Here is a 21,156-nt window from a genome sequence, read left to right on the forward strand (position 1 = left end):
TATGCATGAACACACACACATACTGCACCTTCTTGCCAAGTATTAGGCTTGCCCAGTACTAATCCTTAAGTTTGTTTCACAATCAAATTTAGGTTTTGATGTGGTATAAAAAGCAGTCCTGTGGGGACCTCAGGTGTTGGCTGATAGGAAGCTCTCTCTCTCAAAAACATTTAATGGAAACAGGTTGATTGGCTTATTTGGGATGGGAAGAGCCCTATTGAATAGTCTAATGAAAGAGCTGCGATCATTTTCAACCACTTTCTCAAAAGGCACTACTTTAGTAGTTGAATTTCAATGGCATCAAAGCACTGGGCTGCCCAACCTCCACCATCCCCCTCCACACACACGGACTCATGCATGCGCGCACACACACACACACACGGGCTGGCTTTACTTTAAAAGATTTCTAGAGAATGTACAAGATATGCATGATAGAGAGCAAATACCAAATGGCCTCTGCTCTAATTCTGCCTGTGTGCTGTCTTTTCATAATTCCTGCAATGGAGAAACATGAGTTCATCAGTTGAATGTATAGGCCTTTCAGAAACTGAACAGGAGGAGGCTACATATTAAGCTAAACACAGAATAATAAATATTTCAATTTCAAACTAACTCCTCAAATGGACATTTGTTTGCAAATACCTATAATTCACATCTATATTGATTTAACTCTAAAACAATACACACATCCATTCCAGGATGTTCCTCTCTGCTGGAAAGAGGTTTGCGATTTTCGAAAGCACTGCTCATAAACTGGCGATTGTCCTTTTGTTTGTTTTTGTGAAAAAAAAAAATCAAATGAGTAAATGAGGTAATTAAACGAATAATTCCCTAAGCAGATTGTCATCACTGAACACCGTTGGTGGGCGGTCCTCTACATTTCTTTGTGTTGCATTCTGGGAATCAAGCAGATCTTCGCGGAAGAGGTGCATTTTGGGAGGACTTAATTGAAGAAAATGGCGACGTCTTTAGGAGCTAACACGTACAACAGGCAGAACTGGGAAGACGCGGTATGTTTGAAAATAATTTTATTTGTTTCGAATAAACGGCATAAGCTGACTATGAACTTATTAGTTAATAGATATGAATTATTAACTATTATCGTGGGAACTTGATACCTAGTTGGCTAGCAGAGGTAATGAGACGGGGAATGTAGCTAACGTTACGCTGTGCATGCTTCCGAGCTTACACAGAAAGAAAACATTAGCCACATAAACGTTTGAATGTCAACTCATACGTTAGATGGCTAGTTAACTAACTTACTCATGAATTGGTTTGTATCACATCATATTTAGCTATGTAGCCATTCTCTTTCATGGGCGACGTTATGATATTAGTCTGATAGCAGAGCTAGCTACCCGGTATAGCTAGGTAGCCACCCGTAGCTTTTTTGCTACGTATGATAACGTTAAATAACGTTAGCCAGTTAGACTCGCCGAAAAACAATGGTCTGGGTCTGGTTAGTCTAACTATATTCACTGTTCCATCAATGAAGGTTGAGCAGCGGTGGCACATCGAGTAAATGAGCGAAACGAAGTTCCGTTGATGGCTCATCCCTTGCGTTTTAACATCAGATAAGTCTAGCTAAGTAGCCTATCTACGTTAGCGAGTTATGTGCGAATCCATAGCAAGGTAATTATTTGTGAATTGAGACAAACTAAATGTAAATACGCTCGATCTAAAATTTAACGGTTGCTAAATTTACTAACTTTGTGTCTTAGTTACCATGGTAGTATATTATTAGCTGAGCTAACTGTTAATGCATAATCTTAATGCATTTAAATCATTGGACTCATAAACAGGGGACTTATTGCATGTGTAACGTCATGGAAAAGATTAGGAATTCAGAATATATATTATAACGTATGATATAATTTAGTTTTAATTAGTTAGCCAATACTAGCTATGGATTATCCTAAGTGAGAACGCCATGTTACCGATAGCTGTGTTGGTAACGTTCCATCAACGTAGTTGAAGTGCAAAAATAACAAACGAGGAATCTCCAGCCTGTTTTACATTACACGCAAGACACAAAAAAATTGTTTAGTTCCAATGTCAATGCCACGGAATAGAATTGCTGACGCAGTTCTGACAGGTGATTCTGTGGATGCCAGACATATGTTTGGTGTCAAGGTTACCGGACCTAAAACCTTGGGCCTCTTGCAGCTTCTCTATGGCGTCCAGCGTTGCCTGGCGTTTGGTATGGGATGCGCTGCCATGCCCATGGATGTTTTTATATCGCATCACGTCGTCGTTCTCGGACTGAGCTAAAGACCCCTGCTCTTTCTGCTCTTTTCCGAAGTTTATTACAGCATAACAGGCCAAAGCAATGCACACATTTCATTGTATTTACTGCATTACTTAACACTTAAAGTAAAAGTTTTAACTCTCCGCAGAAAGGGCAGATGGAGTAAAACAGAATTGATCAGTGGCTTGATCAGTGATTACTGGCTACAGTGCTAACTAGGCAACATCGCCACTAGTTAATGTCTGTAGAAACTGACCCTGGATCATAAACTGGGTTTTAACGTCACTATTAAGAGAACATAATTGCAAAAATTGTGTCAGAAATAATTGTGCAGCAATCCAGGTAAATGCATACCTACAGAAGTAAAATTGATCTAAAGACGAGTGGGCTGGTTTTGACTGTAGATGAGTATAGGTGCCTAAATGCAAGACTGCATAAGCTTTCAGATATTCAGCCTGAGATGCTTTGTAGTACCCTGGTATTAAATGAATAGAAATGAATCCTCAAACTCGGCCATCATCTCTCCCTCTGCAGGACTTCCCCATCCTTTGTCAGACCTGTCTGGGGGAGAACCCCTACATCCGCATGGTAAGTGGGCAACTCCCAATCAACAACCCTTAAGCCCCTCCCACAGTGAGATCCATATTTATTTAAAGTAGTAAAACAAACTGGAGTTGGTCACACTGTAGGAAGAAAAATAAATAAATAACTGACTCAAGTCTGAATGTGAGATGCTGATTGTAACTCAGTGATGACGATAACTTGAATGAGAAAATTGATAGAATTGGTCTTGCCACAGAGAACCAAATGACCTGGAATGATTAACAGCTGTTCTTTGGAGTACTTTATAGATGCTGTGATTACCACTCATTAACAAGCCTTTTGTTTGTTTGTGTTTATTCTAGACCAAAGAGAAGTATGGCAAGGAATGCAAGGTAAGGAAATTTCCGAACTGGAACATGATTTTATTTTATGATTGGGCCGTGTGGCTGTTTCCATGTTTGTTTGGGCTGTGTGGCTGTTTCCCTTTTTGTTTGGGCCGTGTGGCTGTTTCCCTCTTTGTTTGGGCCATGTGGCTGTTTCCATGTTTGTTTGGGCTGTGTGGCTGTTTCTCTGTTTGGGCTGTGTGGCCGTTTCCCCTGTTTGTTTGGGCTGTGTGGCCATTTCCCTGTTTGTTTGGGCTGTGTGGCTGTTTCCCTGATTGTTTTGGCTGTGTGGCTGTTATCCCCATTTGTTTGGGCTGTGTGGCTGTTATCCCCATTTGTTTTGGCTGTGTGGCCGTTTCCCTGATTGTTTTGGCTGTGTGGCTGTTATCCCCATTTGTTTGGGCTGTGTGGCTGTTATCCCCATTTGTTTGGGCTGTGTGGCTGTTATCCCCATTTGTTTGGGCTGTATGGCTGCTTTCCTGTTTGTTGAAGGTACTCCAGAGGTGTAACGTAGCTGTCGCGGTCTGTTGCAGATCTGCGCGCGGCCCTTCACGGTGTTTCGCTGGTGCCCGGGCGTGCGGATGCGCTTTAAGAAGACTGAGGTATGCCAGACCTGCAGCAAGATGAAGAACGTTTGCCAGACGTGTCTGCTGGATCTGGAGTATGGTGGGTCTCCCTCTCTCTCTTCCTTCCCTTTCTCTTCATTGCATATGGTACCTCTGGGCACCTGTTTACCTGATATAGGGGGCACTGCTCTCATCACTAAACCTATTTCCAATGTTTCTTTCTTTTCCATTTATAGCTTTAACAGTGATATGTGTACACAATGTTTTGTGTATTCAGGTAGTGGCAAATAATATGGAAACTTTTGTGTAAATGGCCACGCAACGTACATTGGAAACAGGAGCTCCCACACAGATTTGGTTACTGACTTAATTAAGCTCTTGGCATCCCAGCATACTCTGAGTCGTGTATAAAAACGCTGTGCTGGTTTGGTTGGCGGTAATTCTAGCAAGCGCGGCTGGAGAATGAGACCTCTGTGACTTTGATAGAGGGTTGATTCTCCGGCCGCGTTTAGCAGGAGCTTCAGCGATGGAAAGCGGCTCGACTCGCTGATGCCTCATAGTTGTGACGTCCGTGCATTAGTTTGAGCTCCGAGGCTAAACGTTCAAGCATCCGTAGGTCCAGTTGATGGAAAATTTCATCGAGAACCGTCCGTCAAGAACGAGCAGTCAAAGCCAACTAGCATGTTTGTGAGTTGTGTTTTCACGTGTACTTTATGATGTGATGATTTTAAAGTATGCAGTGATGTGTTTTTTCCCCTCCCCCCTCAGGCCTGCCGATTCAAGTCCGCGACACAGGGCTGTCAATCAAAGACGACATGCCCAAATCGGACGTGAACAAGGAGTACTACACCCAGAACATGGAGCGGGAGGTAGTATTTTCGGAGGGTCTTAACCCCCACTTTAGCGGGATGCTCCTCGTCACCGCCTCAGCGCGGCTTTGCTAGCGCTCATTAAACGGTTATTTCGCGCCAGGCTTTCGCGTGGGTGTCAATCCCCCCCCATTTTTCAGAGAGCTCATGTGAGAGTTTACACAGCAGCTGTCACCAGTAAGGACAGCTGGGTGCAGTCTGCTAAAAATACATGTCCAGTTTGTCCAACACGTTCCCACCATGCTACACCCCCCCCTGGGAGGGAAGGGGGGGGGGGCAGGGGGTGTTTGACCACCGCATTAGTAGGTATTGTTTTGTATTAGGGGTGGTGATGGAGTAGTCTCTTTCTCTATGGGTATGCAAATCTTCAAATTGGTTTGTGCCTTTTAAGAAAGTAATCCTTCCCCTTTGGCTGGTGCCAAGGTAGCAGTACTGAAGATTAACATGGTTTATGTCATTGGTTATTGGCAGGGTTACTTGTTGGCTTGAAATCTGCTGGTGTTTCCCTTTCAGAAATGTTAATTGTCGAAATATAGGAAGGTAAATTATAGTTCTGGGCAGTGTGGTTTGGTAGTTCATTTTGACTGACAGTCACGATCAGTATAATATGAGCATAAGATGTCAACAGAAACCCTTAGCACAGTGGTTCCCAGCCTTGTTGCTGGAGATCTACAGTCCTGTAGGTTTTCTTTTCAACCCTAATTTGGCACACCTGACTGCAGTGCTTAGCAGCTCAGTGAGATCTCAGTGAGATCTGTTGAATGGGGTGTGCCAAATTAATTTTGTTAAGGTTGGAGTGAAATATCTACAGGATGGTAGCTCTCCAGGAACAGGATTGGGAACCTCTGCCACAGAAGATGCAGGCTTTTTTCTGATAGCATTATAAACCTGAAGCAGGGGCTGTGGGCTGGGCTAACCTCTGTGCGGGGGTGGGGCCAGATGACTGACACACGCTCCGTCTCCGCCCCCGCCTCAGCTCCAGAGCTCGGACGGGACGCGGCAGGTGGGGCTCCTGGGCAAGGTCCCGGGCTCCAGCGACATGCTGCTGAAGCTGGCGCGGACCACGCCCTACTACAAGAGGAACCGCCCCCACATCTGCTCCTTCTGGGTAAAGGGCGAGTGCAAGAGGGGCGAGGAGTGCCCCTACAGGTGAGCCAGCTGCCACGGCGTACCCGGCCCACAATGCAATAGCCAGGGTCGTGTTCCTCACTGCACACAAGAAACGCCTGCTAGCCTAATTAGGGAGCTACGAGATTGTGTATCATGATGTTATGTTGATGATTTTTGCTTACGTACCCAAGAAACAATTTACGTGGCCTCAAGAAAAAATTTGCAAACCAAAAAGCCTGAAACTATAATCAACTTGCCATTTACACAGTGCGCAAAAAAAAAAGTACTATTGACTGTTCTAGGGTATTGGTTGACTTTTCCAATGGAGGACAAATTTGGACGACTGCTTAAAATAATTATTTGGCCATGCACGCACACAACGTACAAACTTTACTTCTTAACAGGTGCATCAGAAACCCTTTGACATTACAGTAGTTCTGTTATACTTGCGTAATTACAAAGCTATATGCATTTTGTAAGGGTGTGTTTTGTCTTAGTGATTTGATGCACTATGCCAGGCTTCTGTCCTCCCATTCATAGATACAGCATGTGTAGGCTTGACAAACGTACTCACATTGTCATTAGTTCAGGGACGTCAGACGAGATTCCCCAAAGGCTTGATGCAAATGCTCATATTCATAAGACTAATTACCCGGGGCTTCATTAATTAGCTGTGGAAAAAAAGTGTGCCGATTCATTTCCCCAGATCTTTTTGCAGTGAAATATGTTGGTACAAATACAGCATGTAATGTTATCAGATGATGCTAAGCAAAGATATTTGGGTCAATGAAGAAATCAAGAGCTACTTTTGATGGGGAGTGATTGGGTGGGTGGCAAGCATACAAACCAGCCCGTTTAGAAATTTAATTTGACATTCCTGCCTTAACCATCTGAAGAGGTTTTTTGTTTTTTTCAGTCCGTGTTCTAGAACTCCATTGCTTGCAGTTTCCAGTAGTGATTGTTAAATCAGCATTAGAATGTTCAGTTAAGAACATTCTAATGACATATTTTTGACTCATGACCTCACCAATCCTTATTCAATTTATTTGGTCATCCCGTGGAATTTTCTACAACTTTCCACAACACACAGTCTGCTCCACCCCACCACACACACACACACCACTCTCCAGTTCACTTTTACATTTCTGTTTCAGTTCTGTACTTTTTCTGAGGCCTTTATGCATCTTCGCAAAATAAATTCCATTCATTTGTCCCAGTACGTCAGTGACAAACATAAATCCCTTAGTCGCTCCCGTACCCTGCTTAATTTGGGCTTGAATTAATGATGTTTATTTTTAAAAACGGTCTTCAGGCACTTTTTTTTTCAAAAGGTGTGCATCTTGCCACTCATAAGAATGAGTGTTCCAGTCTGGCAGGACATTGTTTCCTGTTGAATAATGTTTGTGTCCCGTTAATCGCAGTTGGAGAGCATATAAATCAAAGAGCCTCTCAGTTGTAGCCTAATTGAATCTGGCAGCTTTTGCTGGATGTGCTCCAGCCTTGCATTGTGTTCTCCTGACGATTAATTATGGCAGGCCCAGTGAGGAGTTATTGCGTGTCCTCGATGTCCAATTTGCGGTTTTCCTCTAGTTTCCCGTCTTTCATGGCGTGTTCGACATTTTGTTGTACTACTTGAACGATGCATCTTTGCTATCGAAGATTTGCATTTTGCTAGTCATAAATTTTGAGCCGCCAGCTGCACTTTAATTGTACTTGTTACAGCAGAAACCTTCCCAGGTGCACAACAGTGCCGACTAGTGGCACCAGGGTCAGAGAACTAGTCAGCTTTCAGCCCACTCGTGGCCTTAAGTTTGGGATGTTGCAATTAAAGCAGCACAAGTTCACCAGTGAAGTAGCAACAGTGTGTTGTGTTAGTCTGCATTTGCATATATACTCACATTACTAGTTCACTAGTTACATACACTTCTTTTCTCTAGTTTGCTAGTAAAGCCAATGTGTTAACTATTTAGGTCACCACATCCATTAGTAAACTAGTTGTACTAAGTGGACTAGTTTACACAAACCATGATTTACTATTTAACTGGTAAGAATTCTGATATAACAAGTACAATACAGGTGCAATTAGTGGCTCAAAATGAATGACTGTGCAAATCCTTGGTATCAAAAAGGCTTTGTTCAACTAGTAAAACAAAATGTCAAACTTGAAAAACAGCCAGTGGGAAACCGCAAAATGTCAAACGTGAAAAACAGCCAGTGGGAAACCGCAAAATGTCAAACGTGAAAAATGCACATCAAGGATATGCAATAAATCCTCATTCAGCTTCCCATTATTAATGCTTCCTGGTTGACTTGCAGTACCATTGAAAGCACACCAGATGGGGCTGTTGTACCTTTTTCACAACATTCCTATTGTGATGACCGTAGCCAAGAAGGTCGTCATCCAGCGCTGGGTACCTCCCTATGATACCTCCTCACATGATATCACTGAAACTGGTTGTAGTGTTTGTTAGATATTTAGTTCCCCCCTCCCTGAAGTAGTTTGTGTGACTATATGTTTAACTTCTGCTTTGCTATTTTTACACATTAATGCTTTTATGAAATGCACAAATGTATCATGCCTTTCATGGTCAAGTAATTCACTCTGTATGAGAGCACTGGCTAAATAAGTAAATGTAGTGGTAGAGTTCAGGGTACTAGCAGTCAGTATGTCACCGTGTCCTTGTGTCTGACCTTCACAGGCACGAGAAGCCCACTGATCCGGACGACCCGCTGGCCGACCAGAACATCAAGGACCGGTACTACGGCATAAACGACCCGGTCGCCGACAAGCTGCTGAAGAGGGCCTCCACCATGCCCCGCCTGGACCCCCCCGAGGACAAGTCCATCACCACGCTGTACGTGGGCGGGCTGGGGGACAGCATCACCGAGTCCGACCTCAGGTGAGGAGAGGGGAAAGGGGGGGGGGGGAGTGGTCGTCCTGTGAATTTGGGGGCATTCACAGTGTGTGAGTGCAGCCCCTGGTTGGGTATCAAACCCTGATTGTGTCTGTAGTTGTTCTTCTCTCATTCCACACCAGGCTCTGGTTTACTTGTGGAGTTGAAGAGCAGTGAGACACAGTGAAATATTCAGTGTTAAATAAACTCTCACGGAGTATATACGGTCTGTATTGGACTCGTATGTACTCTGTAGGAGTTGAACTAACACTACATATGTTTCTGTGGACAAGCCTATGGTTATGACTGGGAATGCAGAACTGGCAGAAAAATACTAAAATCTGGGTTTGTAATTAATCTATGTATAAATGTGTTGGAGGTCTCGATGCGGTCCCAGCACTTTGTGATTTGAACCAGGAGGGTACGTAGCACATGATTGAACTGAGGGAAATCCACCAATCAGCTTCTCACTCTGCAGCTACTGGCTGCTATTCATAAGACCTGGAATGACTCAAACTGCCATTCGTTTTACAGGCTTTTTACATGGTACCTTGCATCTACAATATAAGGTGGATGTGTAGTTAAGGTTTTTTATAGTAAGCTGGCTATTGCTTCCAATTATTAAATAATAGAAAGGAGATATAATGATAAATTATTATATACAAGAAAATACAACAGTTTGTGATGTACCTATTTGATGTTCATCATAGATGGTCGGCGCTAAAATTAGTGACACATGACTGCGGTGTGCTGACTCGACCCGTTTCCCCCCCCTACAGGAACCACTTTTACCAGTTTGGGGAGATCCGCACCACCACCATCGTGCAGCGGCAGCAGTGCGCCTTCATCCAGTTCGCCACGCGCCAGGCCGCTGAGCTCGCCGCAGAGAAGTCCTTCAACAAGCTCATCATCAGCGGCCGCAGGCTCACCGTCAAGTGGGGGAGGTGAGCGGCTCCTCGTGCCCGTGTCCCGTCCGTGTGTTCCGTCTGTCTGTGCGTGCGTGCATCCCGTCCGTGTGTGTCTAATCCATATGTCCTGTCTGTCCGTCTGTGCGTCCCGTCTCTGCATCCCTGTGTAATGCTATATTTCCTGTTTGTGTAGAAGACTGCATGATTTGCAGCCTGCAGGATTTTTTGTTTGTGTAAAAGGGTGTAGAGTGTACTATACTGACTGGGGTGTGCAGAAGGGCTGTTTGTTGACTGACAGTCCAACTGGGAGGGGCTGCACGTTGATTGACAGTCTGACAGGGAGGGGCTGTATGTTGATTGACAGTGGGCAGGCACGGTGGCATAGTGGTTAGCACTGTTGCCTCGCAAGAAGGAGGTTCCGGGTTCGAATCCGGGTCTGACTGGATCCTCTCTCCGTGGAGTTTGCATGTTCTCCCCGTGTTCGTGTGGGTTTACTCCGGGTACTCCGGTTACCTCCCACTCTCAAAGACATGCATGTTAGGTGCGCTCCTGCAGTTGCCCTTGACCAAGGCACTGGCCTCAGAACTGGAGTTGGTCCCTGGGTGCTGCACTGTGGCTGCCCACTGCTCCTAAGTAACTAGGGTGGGTCAAATGCAGAGGACAAATTACCCCACGGGGCTCAGTAAAAAAGTATATCTTATCTTATAGTCTGACTGGGCGGGGCTGTATGTTAATTGACAGTGAATGGGTGGGGATGCATGTTGATTGACAGTGAGTGGGCAGGGCTGTATATTGATTAACAGTCGGACTGGGAGGGGGCTGTATGTTGATTGACAGTCTGACTACAACCTCTGTTCCCACAGATCTCAGGCTGCGCGGGGTAAGGAGAGAGACAGAGACGGGGTCACCGACACGGGACTCAAACTGGACCCTGTGCCTGGCCTGCCAGGAGGTATGTGTGTGTGCGTGCGCGTGCGTGCATCTGTGTGTGCGCGCGCAAGAGTGTGTGCAAGTTATGGATTCGCTCCATGTGGCCTGTATCTCACCTCTTAATTGTGCCTCCCCCTGCCCCTCCCCCCAGCTCTGCCGCCGCCCCCCGTATCAGAAGAGGAAGCCCCGGCCAACTACTTCAACCTGGGTCCCAGCACCTCCCCTGCAATCATGAATATCGGCCTGCCCCCTCCACCTGGGGTAGCCCCACCTCCACCACCAGGTAAATACACCACGCCCTAGATTCTCCTATACTGGGTCTCTCATCATCATCATCTCTGCTACCTGAGAACAGTAGGCTCTGGTTGCTAACAGGAGTTTGTGGTGCTGTATTAGAGTGCAGAATAATCATGACCCTTAGTCAAATTGTTATGTTTCCATTTCACTGGAGATTATGTTAAATTTTAAGAACATGGATCACAGTCTCTGGTAGGTCTGTGCAGTCTGTGGTTTCACCCTGAGCTTAGAAGGTGAAATGCAAAATGGATTAGTCCAAAAAAAACATTCTGCAGTCATAGTCAGACTAAAAGATGGCAGTGCTTACTACGTCAGGGTTTCTGTTTTGATCATACACAAATGAGCAGAAGCTCAGTTTTGGGCAGAAAATCACCTGTCATTTTCAAGTGTGATATACTGTAGGTAGACTTTCAGCACCAGAACAGTTCTTCAGGGATGAGTGAGGTCTCATGAACCAATTAACAAGCAGGTCTCTCCACCAGTCACTAGTTTGAGCCAATTAAAATTGTCCATTTGCGTTCTGTTATGCAGGTTTCGGACATCCCATGTTCCATTCCATGGGTCCCATGGGAACCGCTCCGCCCCCTCCCATGGCCATGAGACCTCCGGGCCACATCCACTACCCTTCCCAGGATCCTCAGCGCATGGGCGCCCACGCCAGCCGGCACGGCGGGTCCTAATCTGGCAGGCGCGCCGTGCGCTTCCCGCGTTCAGACTGCCGATTTACATTTTATCCCTTTTTCTTTTTTTGTATACCGTAATAAAAAAAGTGGAACGAGACTGAGTGAAGCATTGTTGTAAAATTAGCTGAAATGATTTTTTTGCCCCCAAATAATTGTCCTTTTCAAAAAACTTGAGAAATTGTTTTTGTCTTTCAGGCAGGAAAGATACCCAAACTGCCATGCACACCATTAACTGTTATTGATATGAAGGCTCACTCATATCAGGAAATAGTCTCTGAAGACAGTACGTGGTAGAGTTCTTTGCTCCACAGAAAGGGCTCATTAATATATTTCACGCACACACACCCGACACTCACACACTCACACACACGCACACATGTATGGAGCTGTACAACTGAGATGTTATTCTTCAAATTTTCTGGAGGATAATGAGTATCCATACAATGTTTTAGCTCTGTTGAGAGGTGTTGATGAGAATGTGAACTTCGACCACGGAAGGTGACATCACACCCAAGAGCTTGAATCGGAATGCAGTTCTTCCCGTACCTGGGGACCGTTGGTCTTTAGCCTGCCGAGTGAACTGTCTGCATTGTGTGGCTGTAGTTCCAAACCTGGAACCTTCCAGACCTAAGTTGTATTTGCCACTTGTGTGTGTGTGCAGCTTCAGCGTTTGGACTCTGCAGTGGGAGGAAACGGCTTTACAGTGTAGTGTACACATTCAGCGAAACTGTAAAGATCATGTTTTATTTCTTAATGAGGGAAAGCAGTCTTAGGAGCTAACACACTTGTATGATCTGTTTTTCTTTTATCCATTTTGACAAATTGTACCCTTTTTTTCTTTTTTTTATAAAATCAAGAATTTTATATGTTGTCCTTATTAAACATCCTTACCATCTTTTATTTTGTTGTCTTTTTTTGGGGTTGGTCTCATTTGGCCAAATCGGCAGATGTTTTTTTTTTGTTGATTAGTGTTAAGGTTGATTCCCTTCGGTAGGAGAACCTCGCATGATGTTGCATCAAAGAAATATCAGTATCAAATGGACCCGGAAGCCATAATGTGACTTCATAGGTGGGCTGAGAGTTGACCAGCCTATGGACTGCACCAGAAGGTTAGCCCTTCATTGTATTTTGGGCACATTTTAAGTATTTTTTAATTTATTTTTAAAATCCCCATTAAGTCATTAATGTTTTTCCTTATTTACTCCCCACCTTCCCCTTGCTTAAATTTTTTTGAATTTTTCATTATTATTATTTTAAACTCAATAAATATGCCATTAAATTGAAGCCAGGTAGCAGTATACATTTTGTCTATACACTAGACCCTGTGGGGACTTCACCACATGCCAGGCTGTACTGTTAATGGCTGAAACCTGATGAACTTTAAGATCAATTAAAAAAAATACAATTTTTAATCATGGTGATTTCAACTACATGTATAATGCAGTCTCCATTTAATGTGGGTGAACTAAGATGTTACTTAGGGGTGGGGTGAGTAGGATCAAATTAGCAGCACACTTGTACCTTTTGACCTTCCTGTATAACTAAAGTGGGAGTCCTATATTTAAATCTACATACTTGATTACCGCCCATGGCACTGTGACGTGCACAGCATGTAAATATACGTTTTGGCTTTTATTTGAATTTAATTATTGAAATGGTGTTTTAATGACCTTTTTAGAATAAAAGGAAGTGTTTTGTAATGTAATTATGGTTAATGATAATTGGATTATTCCTTATTTGGAGTATCAGAGCGCAGTTGCAGAATAGTGGATCGTTAGTTTTGTGGATGCTGGTGGTCTTCTGATGTACGTCTGTGTTCTATGCATATCAACTTGAATAAGGCCTTTTAAATCAACTAAACATTACTGCTGTATCATTCTTTGGCTTTATGTTTCCCTTGCGATGAGTGAAGCAATCTGTAGGGATTCAGTCTATTGTTTTTTTTAGTTTTTTTTTATTTTTATCTTTGAGTGCATTCATAAATAATTTTTCCACTGGCTACCAACATGGTTACTCTCATGAGCTGTGCTGTGTTCCGAACAAATACTTGCAAACTAAGCACTTTTGCACATGAAAGTACAGTCGGTACTCTCAAATATACTGATGAGTACATGTGCAAGTATGCGAGTGCAGTATAAACAAATTTGGTTATATTTGGAAGGCATTTTACATGTCATGCTGCTATTAACAGTAAACTGTGTAGGTCAGGTATGTATATTAAACTCAGACATGTTTATTAAACTCTCTAATGTATTTCAAAATCAACCTTCAATATTCTTGTTGATTAAAAACTCAACTTTTTTTCTCTTTTTTTTTGCTTAGTATTTAGGTGTCAGGAAAATACTTGCGTAATAACTTCTGTACAATCAATTATTTGTTACTGCTCTCCTTTTCCTGAATTTGTATAACCTTTTAGCAGGGACTTCTGGGGACTTTACACTGCAATGCATGCTGTGGGTTTCCATCCTCCAAAATTCACAAGAAATAATCTGGGGACATTGTACATTTGCACTCACGTACAAATTTTTTAAACATTACCTGATATGTCAGCCTGAAGCGTCCATGGTTCTAAGAATTCTGGGTAGTATGCAAGTATGCGCTTTGGAACACAGCTGGCGATTTGCATCGTGAACGGAAAAAGGAAAGCAGGGGGTGCGTTCTTCGTTCAGTCTTTTTGGGGACCGCTTCCCTATCACAACTCAGGGGATTCGCCCCACCCTTGGGGGGCGCGGTTGAAGTCAGGGCGGTGGCACATGCGATTCCAGGCCGGGTTCGACTCTTCGTGGACCTCCATGAGCTGGAACCCGGGCGTTCTCATGTTCCCTCCAAAAGGTGTCGGGGCTCTGGGAAAAAATGGAAGGTAGCCCAGTTCAACTAAACAAATGATTGAATTGCCATTGCCTAGAAACTGCAGACTGGTTTCAGATGGTATATTTACTGCCATTACCAGGCTTTGTAAATATAAATGAATCTGATTTACTTGTCTCAACCTGCCTATCTATAATATTTCATTTATAGACCTCCTATCCATTACTTAAAATTATTCTCTTATTCAAAGTGATTTGAAAAACTACGATATTTACCAGTCGTAAAAATCCTGTCTTTTTTCATTTTTTTGCAATAAAAGTTTGCATCCAGCTCAAGAACTGACAAGTCTGCCTCACATAGATTAGCAAGTGACACGTCACGTGATTGACTTTAACACATAATGTGTCTGGCTGGAAAAAGTACAAATTCTAAAATGTACCTTCTCAGTACAAACATGATTATGTTAACAACGACCTAAGACACTGCTATATATGATGTCAATTTATGCCTGAAGTTTGCTATCAGTACCCCATTAGAATGGATGGATTGGATCTGACTACAAGTAAACAGAACACAAGCTGTGGTATAGAGATGCCATTTAGCTGAGTGAAGCCCAATGTTATAAGATTACAGGTCAGTGCATATGCTGTACTGATTATTATTATCATTAATATTAATATTATTACGCAGAAACCAAAAATATCCCTGAAATTGCCTGATCGTAAGAGTTTTACCAGTACTGTCCCATTCGTACATAGTTTATGCTCTTCCAATATTACATCGGTGGAGCGTCTGACAAAATGTTTTTCTCATATCTGGCAGGCAGGGGCGTATTACGTGAACGTTTTAAAATGGAAACAGGACTGAACTGAACATATGCCTGCAGAAGATCGCAGGCGCGGTGGCCGAATGGGACGGAAGCTGAGCCAAAATTCCCAACTTTATGACGTGTGCACGTCAGAAGAGCAGAAAAAATACAGCGGACCATTCAAGCTGAACTCCTCGTTTATTAAACGAAACGTTTGACCTGCTACAGAATGTTCTGACTATTGAATAGTGAAAGAATAGCTTGTATCTATAGTGTGGACCTGGGCATGAAGCTTGGGGTTACAGTAATAAATCCACCGATATGCTGTGGTGGGCTCTTTGTGGGGGAGAATCGAACGTCAGCCCTGCCTGTCTGAATTGGAAAAGAGGCGTGCCAGGCTTGAGGGTGTCTTCTTTCCCCACCCAGGGAGCAGATGGTCCCAAGGCCCTGTGGCACGCCAGAACCGGCTGGGTTTCACAAGAAGGGCAAGGGGGAAACTCGACCCAGCGATCCAGCAGTCTGGGACGTGGAGTGGCCATTTTTTTATTGAGTGCTCATTTCTTTTAAATTAGACTGATTACCGCTCCTTGGGTGTGTAATGTCACCGTACACTGTAAGGATTGGAACTCCCCATAGCCTATTTCAGGTCCCATGGGGGAGATGGAGGGGGGTGTTGGGGGTCCCAGAATAACACTGAAAGCTAACTGCTGCATGTTCTGCCTGAGGACTTTAAAGTTGGGGTTATACAAGGAAAGGACTTGTATAGCCCCCCCCCCCATCCCCACCTGTGTAATGAGGGTATAATCTATGACAGATTTACAGATCAAAGGAGGTATGTGGCACCCAAGTATCAATCCACTTGGCTCATATTACCTGTTGTTTTCATGGAAGCCTGACTGGTTCAGAACTTTATATTGCAGTTCAGGGCAAAGGAAAAGATGTATTATTTGATTCTGAATTTCTTTCCAGCTTCTGCTTCTGCTAACTCATTTTAGCAAGACCAATCATTTATGTTACCTGCCGTATTAGCTAGAGTTATTGGTAAGCTAGCAAATGACAGCTAAAGGGACTGACCTGTTGAAGCACTTGTAGGTGACTTTGCGGGGAGCTTCAGGGAGTTGGATGTTCACGGTCGTCACAATGTTCTCGCGGTCACTCCAGCTCTTCTGCCACGGGCAGTGGTAGGACTTTGGGATCACGGTGACGTTGAACCTCTCATGGGGGACCTCCTTCAGAGGCCCTGAGTAGCCTGAGAGGAAGGAAATCTTCCAGGTCAAAGGTCATGTAGATGATTTACAACCATGTCCACTAAAGGAAAAACAGTGTGCATTAAAATGGCAAAATTGAGTCCTTGCTTTATTTGTTGTTAGAATCAGTACAACAACCCGATCATTGTTAACCTGATCCCTTTGTCGTCCCTTTGTTAGCATGCGCTGGCACGCGGCTGCCGTCTCCATGGTTACCTGGAGCCAGGACATCGGGGCTCCCTTTCTTGGCCATGCTTTGTTGCAGGGATGCCAGCATGCCAGTCTTCCCACCCGGTCCGGAGAAGTTCTTCATTTGGAAGTTATCTGATTGGAAGTTATCCGCTTGGAAGTTGTGCTTCCCGTCCTGCATCCCGTCTGTGTGTGATTGGCCCTGGGCTGTCTCTCCTGCCTGTCCTGTCTGGGTAGGCAATTTTAAAAATTGGATTATTCATTTGTATATATTTTTTTTTCTTTTAATTTGAACAGTCCTGGTTTTCTTCTAAAACCACCATTTTGAGAGAGACCAGGCCATGAGAGAAGTGTGTCAACATTAATGTTGCATGCAGATTATTCCAATTCCAAGCCTAAACCCAAAGGATAAGAAACTAGTAAATCTTAAAAATAAAAAAAGAAACCCACCAGGTTCTTATTTCTGGTCATTACGTGGTCGTCTGGTTGAGTCAACACAGAATGTTCTCACGAGGCCACTGGAATGTTCTGTCAATGTTATAGCATTGGCACTACGATGGCGGCGATATTGTGAGAACGTTTTGTGTTAGCTAGGGAAGCAGCTCGATGTGTTGCACTGGTCTTGTTAAATGGTTCAGGAAGCTCAAATGACAGAGACTACTTTGACAGAGATTCATGTGGAATGAAAGTGAGGATAAGATCTGATGAAAAGAAAGTGGGTGAGTGACTGACATGGCCCCCAGGTTTCGACGAGCTGCCCGCGTTCTCCAGGGTGAACCTGTTCGCTCTCTTCTGTCTCTCGTGATACATGAGCGAAGCCCTGTTAGCCTTCAGCTCCAGTTCCTCCATCATCACATCTTTTGGCACGCTGATCTTCCGGCCCAGGTCCAGATGCACTGAGACAGACAGACACACGCACACATACACACACACACATATGCGCATGCACACGCACACACCCACACACACACACACACATGCACAAACAAACAAACACACACACGCACGGACACACCCACGCACACACACACACACACACACATGCACACAAACCCATACACACCAGTAAATACTCACAACACTTTGGCAACAAGACTCTTAATTAATATTTCATTATATTTCAATATTTAATATTTCAATGAGAATAGGAAACGAATCCAATAACTTAATTACTTGACTATATCTAATCACCCATGCAGCTAATACAGCCCTCTCAGAATGAGAGTCCAAACCTTGGCTCAGTCACAATAACCTACAGCAGCATTAGGGTTGGTTAGGAAGAAGGTGTTTCTGGCGAGCAGTCATGTTTTAAGGGTTCACTTCCTTGTTCTGTTAGCCCTGCTAGTCACATTTTAAAATTAGTTTTGCCCACACACCCATCTGAAATCAGATTTCGATATGTGGTTCAGCTTAATAGTCTTCAGCAGATGGTTTATATATAGACTGATTGTAAGTGTTTTTTGTTTGGTGTAGGCAGCGACATACTCCCACGGCCACTCCAGGAACACACAAAAAATTCAGAGAAAGGGGCAGGCAGTCAACAGAAAAACTCTGCCCCAAATGTTGCTTTTAATGACTGACCCTTTGACAAGCAGTAAACAAAAAGAAAATAATAATAAAATAAATAAAAAATATATACATATAGCGCTTACACTCCCTCCAACAAATCACCAAACTGTATAAGCTATGAGATGTTCTAGTTTGCCGTCATGGTATTACACAGTATCCCCCAATCCTAATGCCATGATCCCAATGCCATTTCTAAAACATAATATTAATATAATTTCAACAATAAGTGTTTTTTTAGACTGATTACAACAGTAAATTAGTAATGAATGTAAACACAATTAGTTGATAGGTAGTGATTTATTATTTTACTGATAAAGAAATAAATTTTTATATAATGTGTGAAACATAGTAAAACAAATATGGAAGGATGCCTTTACATGTTTTATTTCAGGCACATTCCTGTGTTTATCCTGTGACAATTCTAAAAGGGTGTCAAATCCAGCACAATGTCATAAAACCAAAGCTGAACTGATTGAACTGATTAGCAGTACAGATAAACACATAAAATGGAGGCAGCTGAGGTTCAGCTTTCAAGGATAGGTGCACATGGGATGAGTGAGTTCATTTTTAGAGTTTCACAAGTAAAAACAGGTCTAGTACACCTGTTGAGGTGAATACAAAATAGTCGTACCTTCCTGAAGGTCTCCGTTCATTTCCACGGCCTGCAGTTGTCTGTTCTTGGCCCGGTCACGATATGTTAGATGAATCATCTTCTGTCACCTGTTTGGGAGTTTATTAAAGAAAAATCACTGACTATGCACGCAACACTTGCCTTGTACCCATTCTGTGTGTACATGTTCAGTGCTATGCAAGGGTTATGCAAGTAGAAAAAAATATTAGACTACATTAAAGGTTGAGGGTTTATGATGAGAGTAAATACTGAGAAACAATATTAGCCTCTGTGATTCTAAAATGGTACTCACTTATAAGCGCACAGGCACAGCTAAGACGTTAATTGTTACTAAATTATTTATCAGAGGCTCAAATGATGAGCTGAATCCAGAAAGAAAAAAAGCCTCAAAAACTATAGAATACCAAAGCAAACGCTTTGTGTGAAATCTGCAATGGTGTAATGTTGCTCTTAGTGTTAGGAATTATGAGAATATTACTATGATAAAAGCTAATGTTGCTTTTATGCCATGAGGAGTACATTGATATGCTCAGGTTATTATTATTATTTTTTTATTTGGTGTCCAAAGGGATCATGTTGATTTCCCTTCCTAATTTGGACTGTCAAATTGACGGCACAGTGAAGACATGTGGTGTCACCAGCCTGCTTCGTTACACTCTGAAGCCCACAGCCAAGCTCACACTGATTTGGAGGAAGACATTTCGTATGCAGTAGCTTTGGCATGCTGATTGACCAGTGGGGGTCACCAGAGAGCACGGAAATGCGGACACCTAACCATCTGAACCCTCCCGTAGCTTGGACAATGCAACTGGCAATTGTCCATCACCCTGTGGGGCTACCAGCTATAGTCGACTCTGGCATCCATCCGCCACAGCCTACAGCCTTAACCGCTATGAGCCACCCAGCAGCCCCAAGGTTAGTACTAATGAGCGTAATCATAATTTTACTGTCCTATGTACTTGCTAAAGCTTTGACCAATGCTACACACTTCAATATAATAATCTTATATAATAAGTGCTTTTCATACAAGCATCCCAGAATAGATTTTCTAATTCAAATATATATGTTTTAACAATCAAATATATATATATATATATATATATATATATATATATATTTATATATCATATATATTCCCTATATATATATGTATATATAGGCCTATATGTATATATCTAGGCCTGATGCTGTGTCCCTTTTATTCCAGAGTTTTTGCTCTGTGCTCATGATATTGTGGTCTGAGTGATATGTGACCTACACAGCTCTGTGTGAAAAGTTCATTATCACACGGGAGTTCCAGCTGTACGAGTTTCCTCTATGTCTGCTCTATAACACCAAATCCTCTTTATAGTGAAACTGTACACGTATCTGCATGCGAAAGTAGCAAGGGGGTGATCCCAGCCAGTCTGTTTAATTCTGATACCTAGGGTGGGCGTGAGCTATATGAAGAAGGGACAAAACACTTGTGCCTTAAATAAAATAAAACAGCCAAAAATGACTACAACATTTAACATAAGTTAAAAAAAAGAAACAGGAGTTTTCAGACTTACTCTGGGAGGGTCAATTTTGAGGGTCCTGGGTCAGATCAAACGGTGTCCCGTCCTGTTTGGGTGAAGGGTCCTGTCTGCCCCTGTACTCCTCTCAAGGAGGTCTCTAACTTGGGTGTCTGAGATCAACAGAGCAGGATAAGAGATCAGGCTCCTCCAGGTTAGGTCAGCTGCTTATTTTAGTCAAGCCCGGGGTCTGCTCTGCCTTGGGGTAATGGACTGGAATTTACACCCTCTCCCTCTCCTGCTCTGGCAGTAAAACTACGACTGAAGGATCTGTGCTCGTATCGCCTGGAAGGACATGACGGTCTCTCTGTGTATAAAGCCCAGAGTCAACTGTATAAATGCCTTTATACCAAGCCAAACATTTATATTCCTTTATATCAAGTCAACCATAATTATTCATTTCTGTCAAGTCAAACATATGTATTCCTTGATATCAAATCAACCATATATATTCATTACTGTCAGGACAAACATATATTCATTGATATGAAGTCAAACATATATATTCCTTTGTATCAAGTCAACCATATATACTTATTAAGATCAAGTCAGACATATGTATATATTCCTTTATATCAAATCAATCATATATATTCACTGATATCAAATTAAACATATATTTATTCCTGTATTTCAAGTCAACTATATATATATTCCTTAAAATCAAGTCAACCATATATATTCATTCATATAAAGTCAAACATATATATTCCTTTCTTTGTTTTCCTTCAAGCCTGGATTGCCCAATCACAGTCATATGTCATATTATTCCATTCTCTGTACTCTGAGAAGGTATGAGTGAAACCTTAGATATTTAGTGCATGTGATACCTATAATTTGAGTGCGTGTAAAAAAAATACTGTGTCATATGTGTCATGGCAACACTCTGGGTGGATGTAACATTATACCAATACTCTGAC

The 21,156-nt window shown here is 42.8% G+C and overlaps 2 protein-coding genes across 2 annotated transcripts; one reads left to right on the forward strand and one right to left on the reverse strand.

The window, feature by feature from the left end:
• The first annotated feature begins 878 nt into the window (after window positions 1-878).
• Window positions 879-12,331, forward strand: LOC118236324 (pre-mRNA-splicing factor RBM22). Its single transcript, XM_035434594.1, has 11 exons — window positions 879-1,010; window positions 2,783-2,836; window positions 3,154-3,183; window positions 3,708-3,840; window positions 4,509-4,609; window positions 5,586-5,758; window positions 8,419-8,619; window positions 9,393-9,557; window positions 10,385-10,473; window positions 10,603-10,734; window positions 11,280-12,331. The coding sequence occupies exons 1-11, from the start codon at window positions 957-959 to the stop codon at window positions 11,426-11,428; spliced, it is 1,281 nt and encodes a 426-aa protein (XP_035290485.1). The 5' UTR covers window positions 879-956; the 3' UTR covers window positions 11,429-12,331.
• A 1,298-nt stretch (window positions 12,332-13,629) lies between these two features.
• On the reverse strand, window positions 13,630-20,409 carry LOC118236325 (myozenin-3). Its single transcript, XM_035434595.1, has 6 exons — window positions 20,234-20,409; window positions 18,684-18,772; window positions 17,216-17,379; window positions 16,511-16,712; window positions 16,122-16,296; window positions 13,630-14,274 (listed from the first exon to the last, which is right to left on the reverse strand). The coding sequence occupies exons 2-6, from the start codon at window positions 18,760-18,762 to the stop codon at window positions 14,124-14,126; spliced, it is 771 nt and encodes a 256-aa protein (XP_035290486.1). The 5' UTR covers window positions 18,763-18,772; window positions 20,234-20,409; the 3' UTR covers window positions 13,630-14,123.
• Between the last annotated feature and the right edge of the window lie 747 nt (window positions 20,410-21,156).

This window comes from Anguilla anguilla, chromosome 9 (genome assembly GCF_013347855.1).
Source record: "Anguilla anguilla isolate fAngAng1 chromosome 9, fAngAng1.pri, whole genome shotgun sequence".
NCBI classification, from domain to species: Eukaryota; Metazoa; Chordata; class Actinopteri; order Anguilliformes; family Anguillidae; genus Anguilla; species Anguilla anguilla.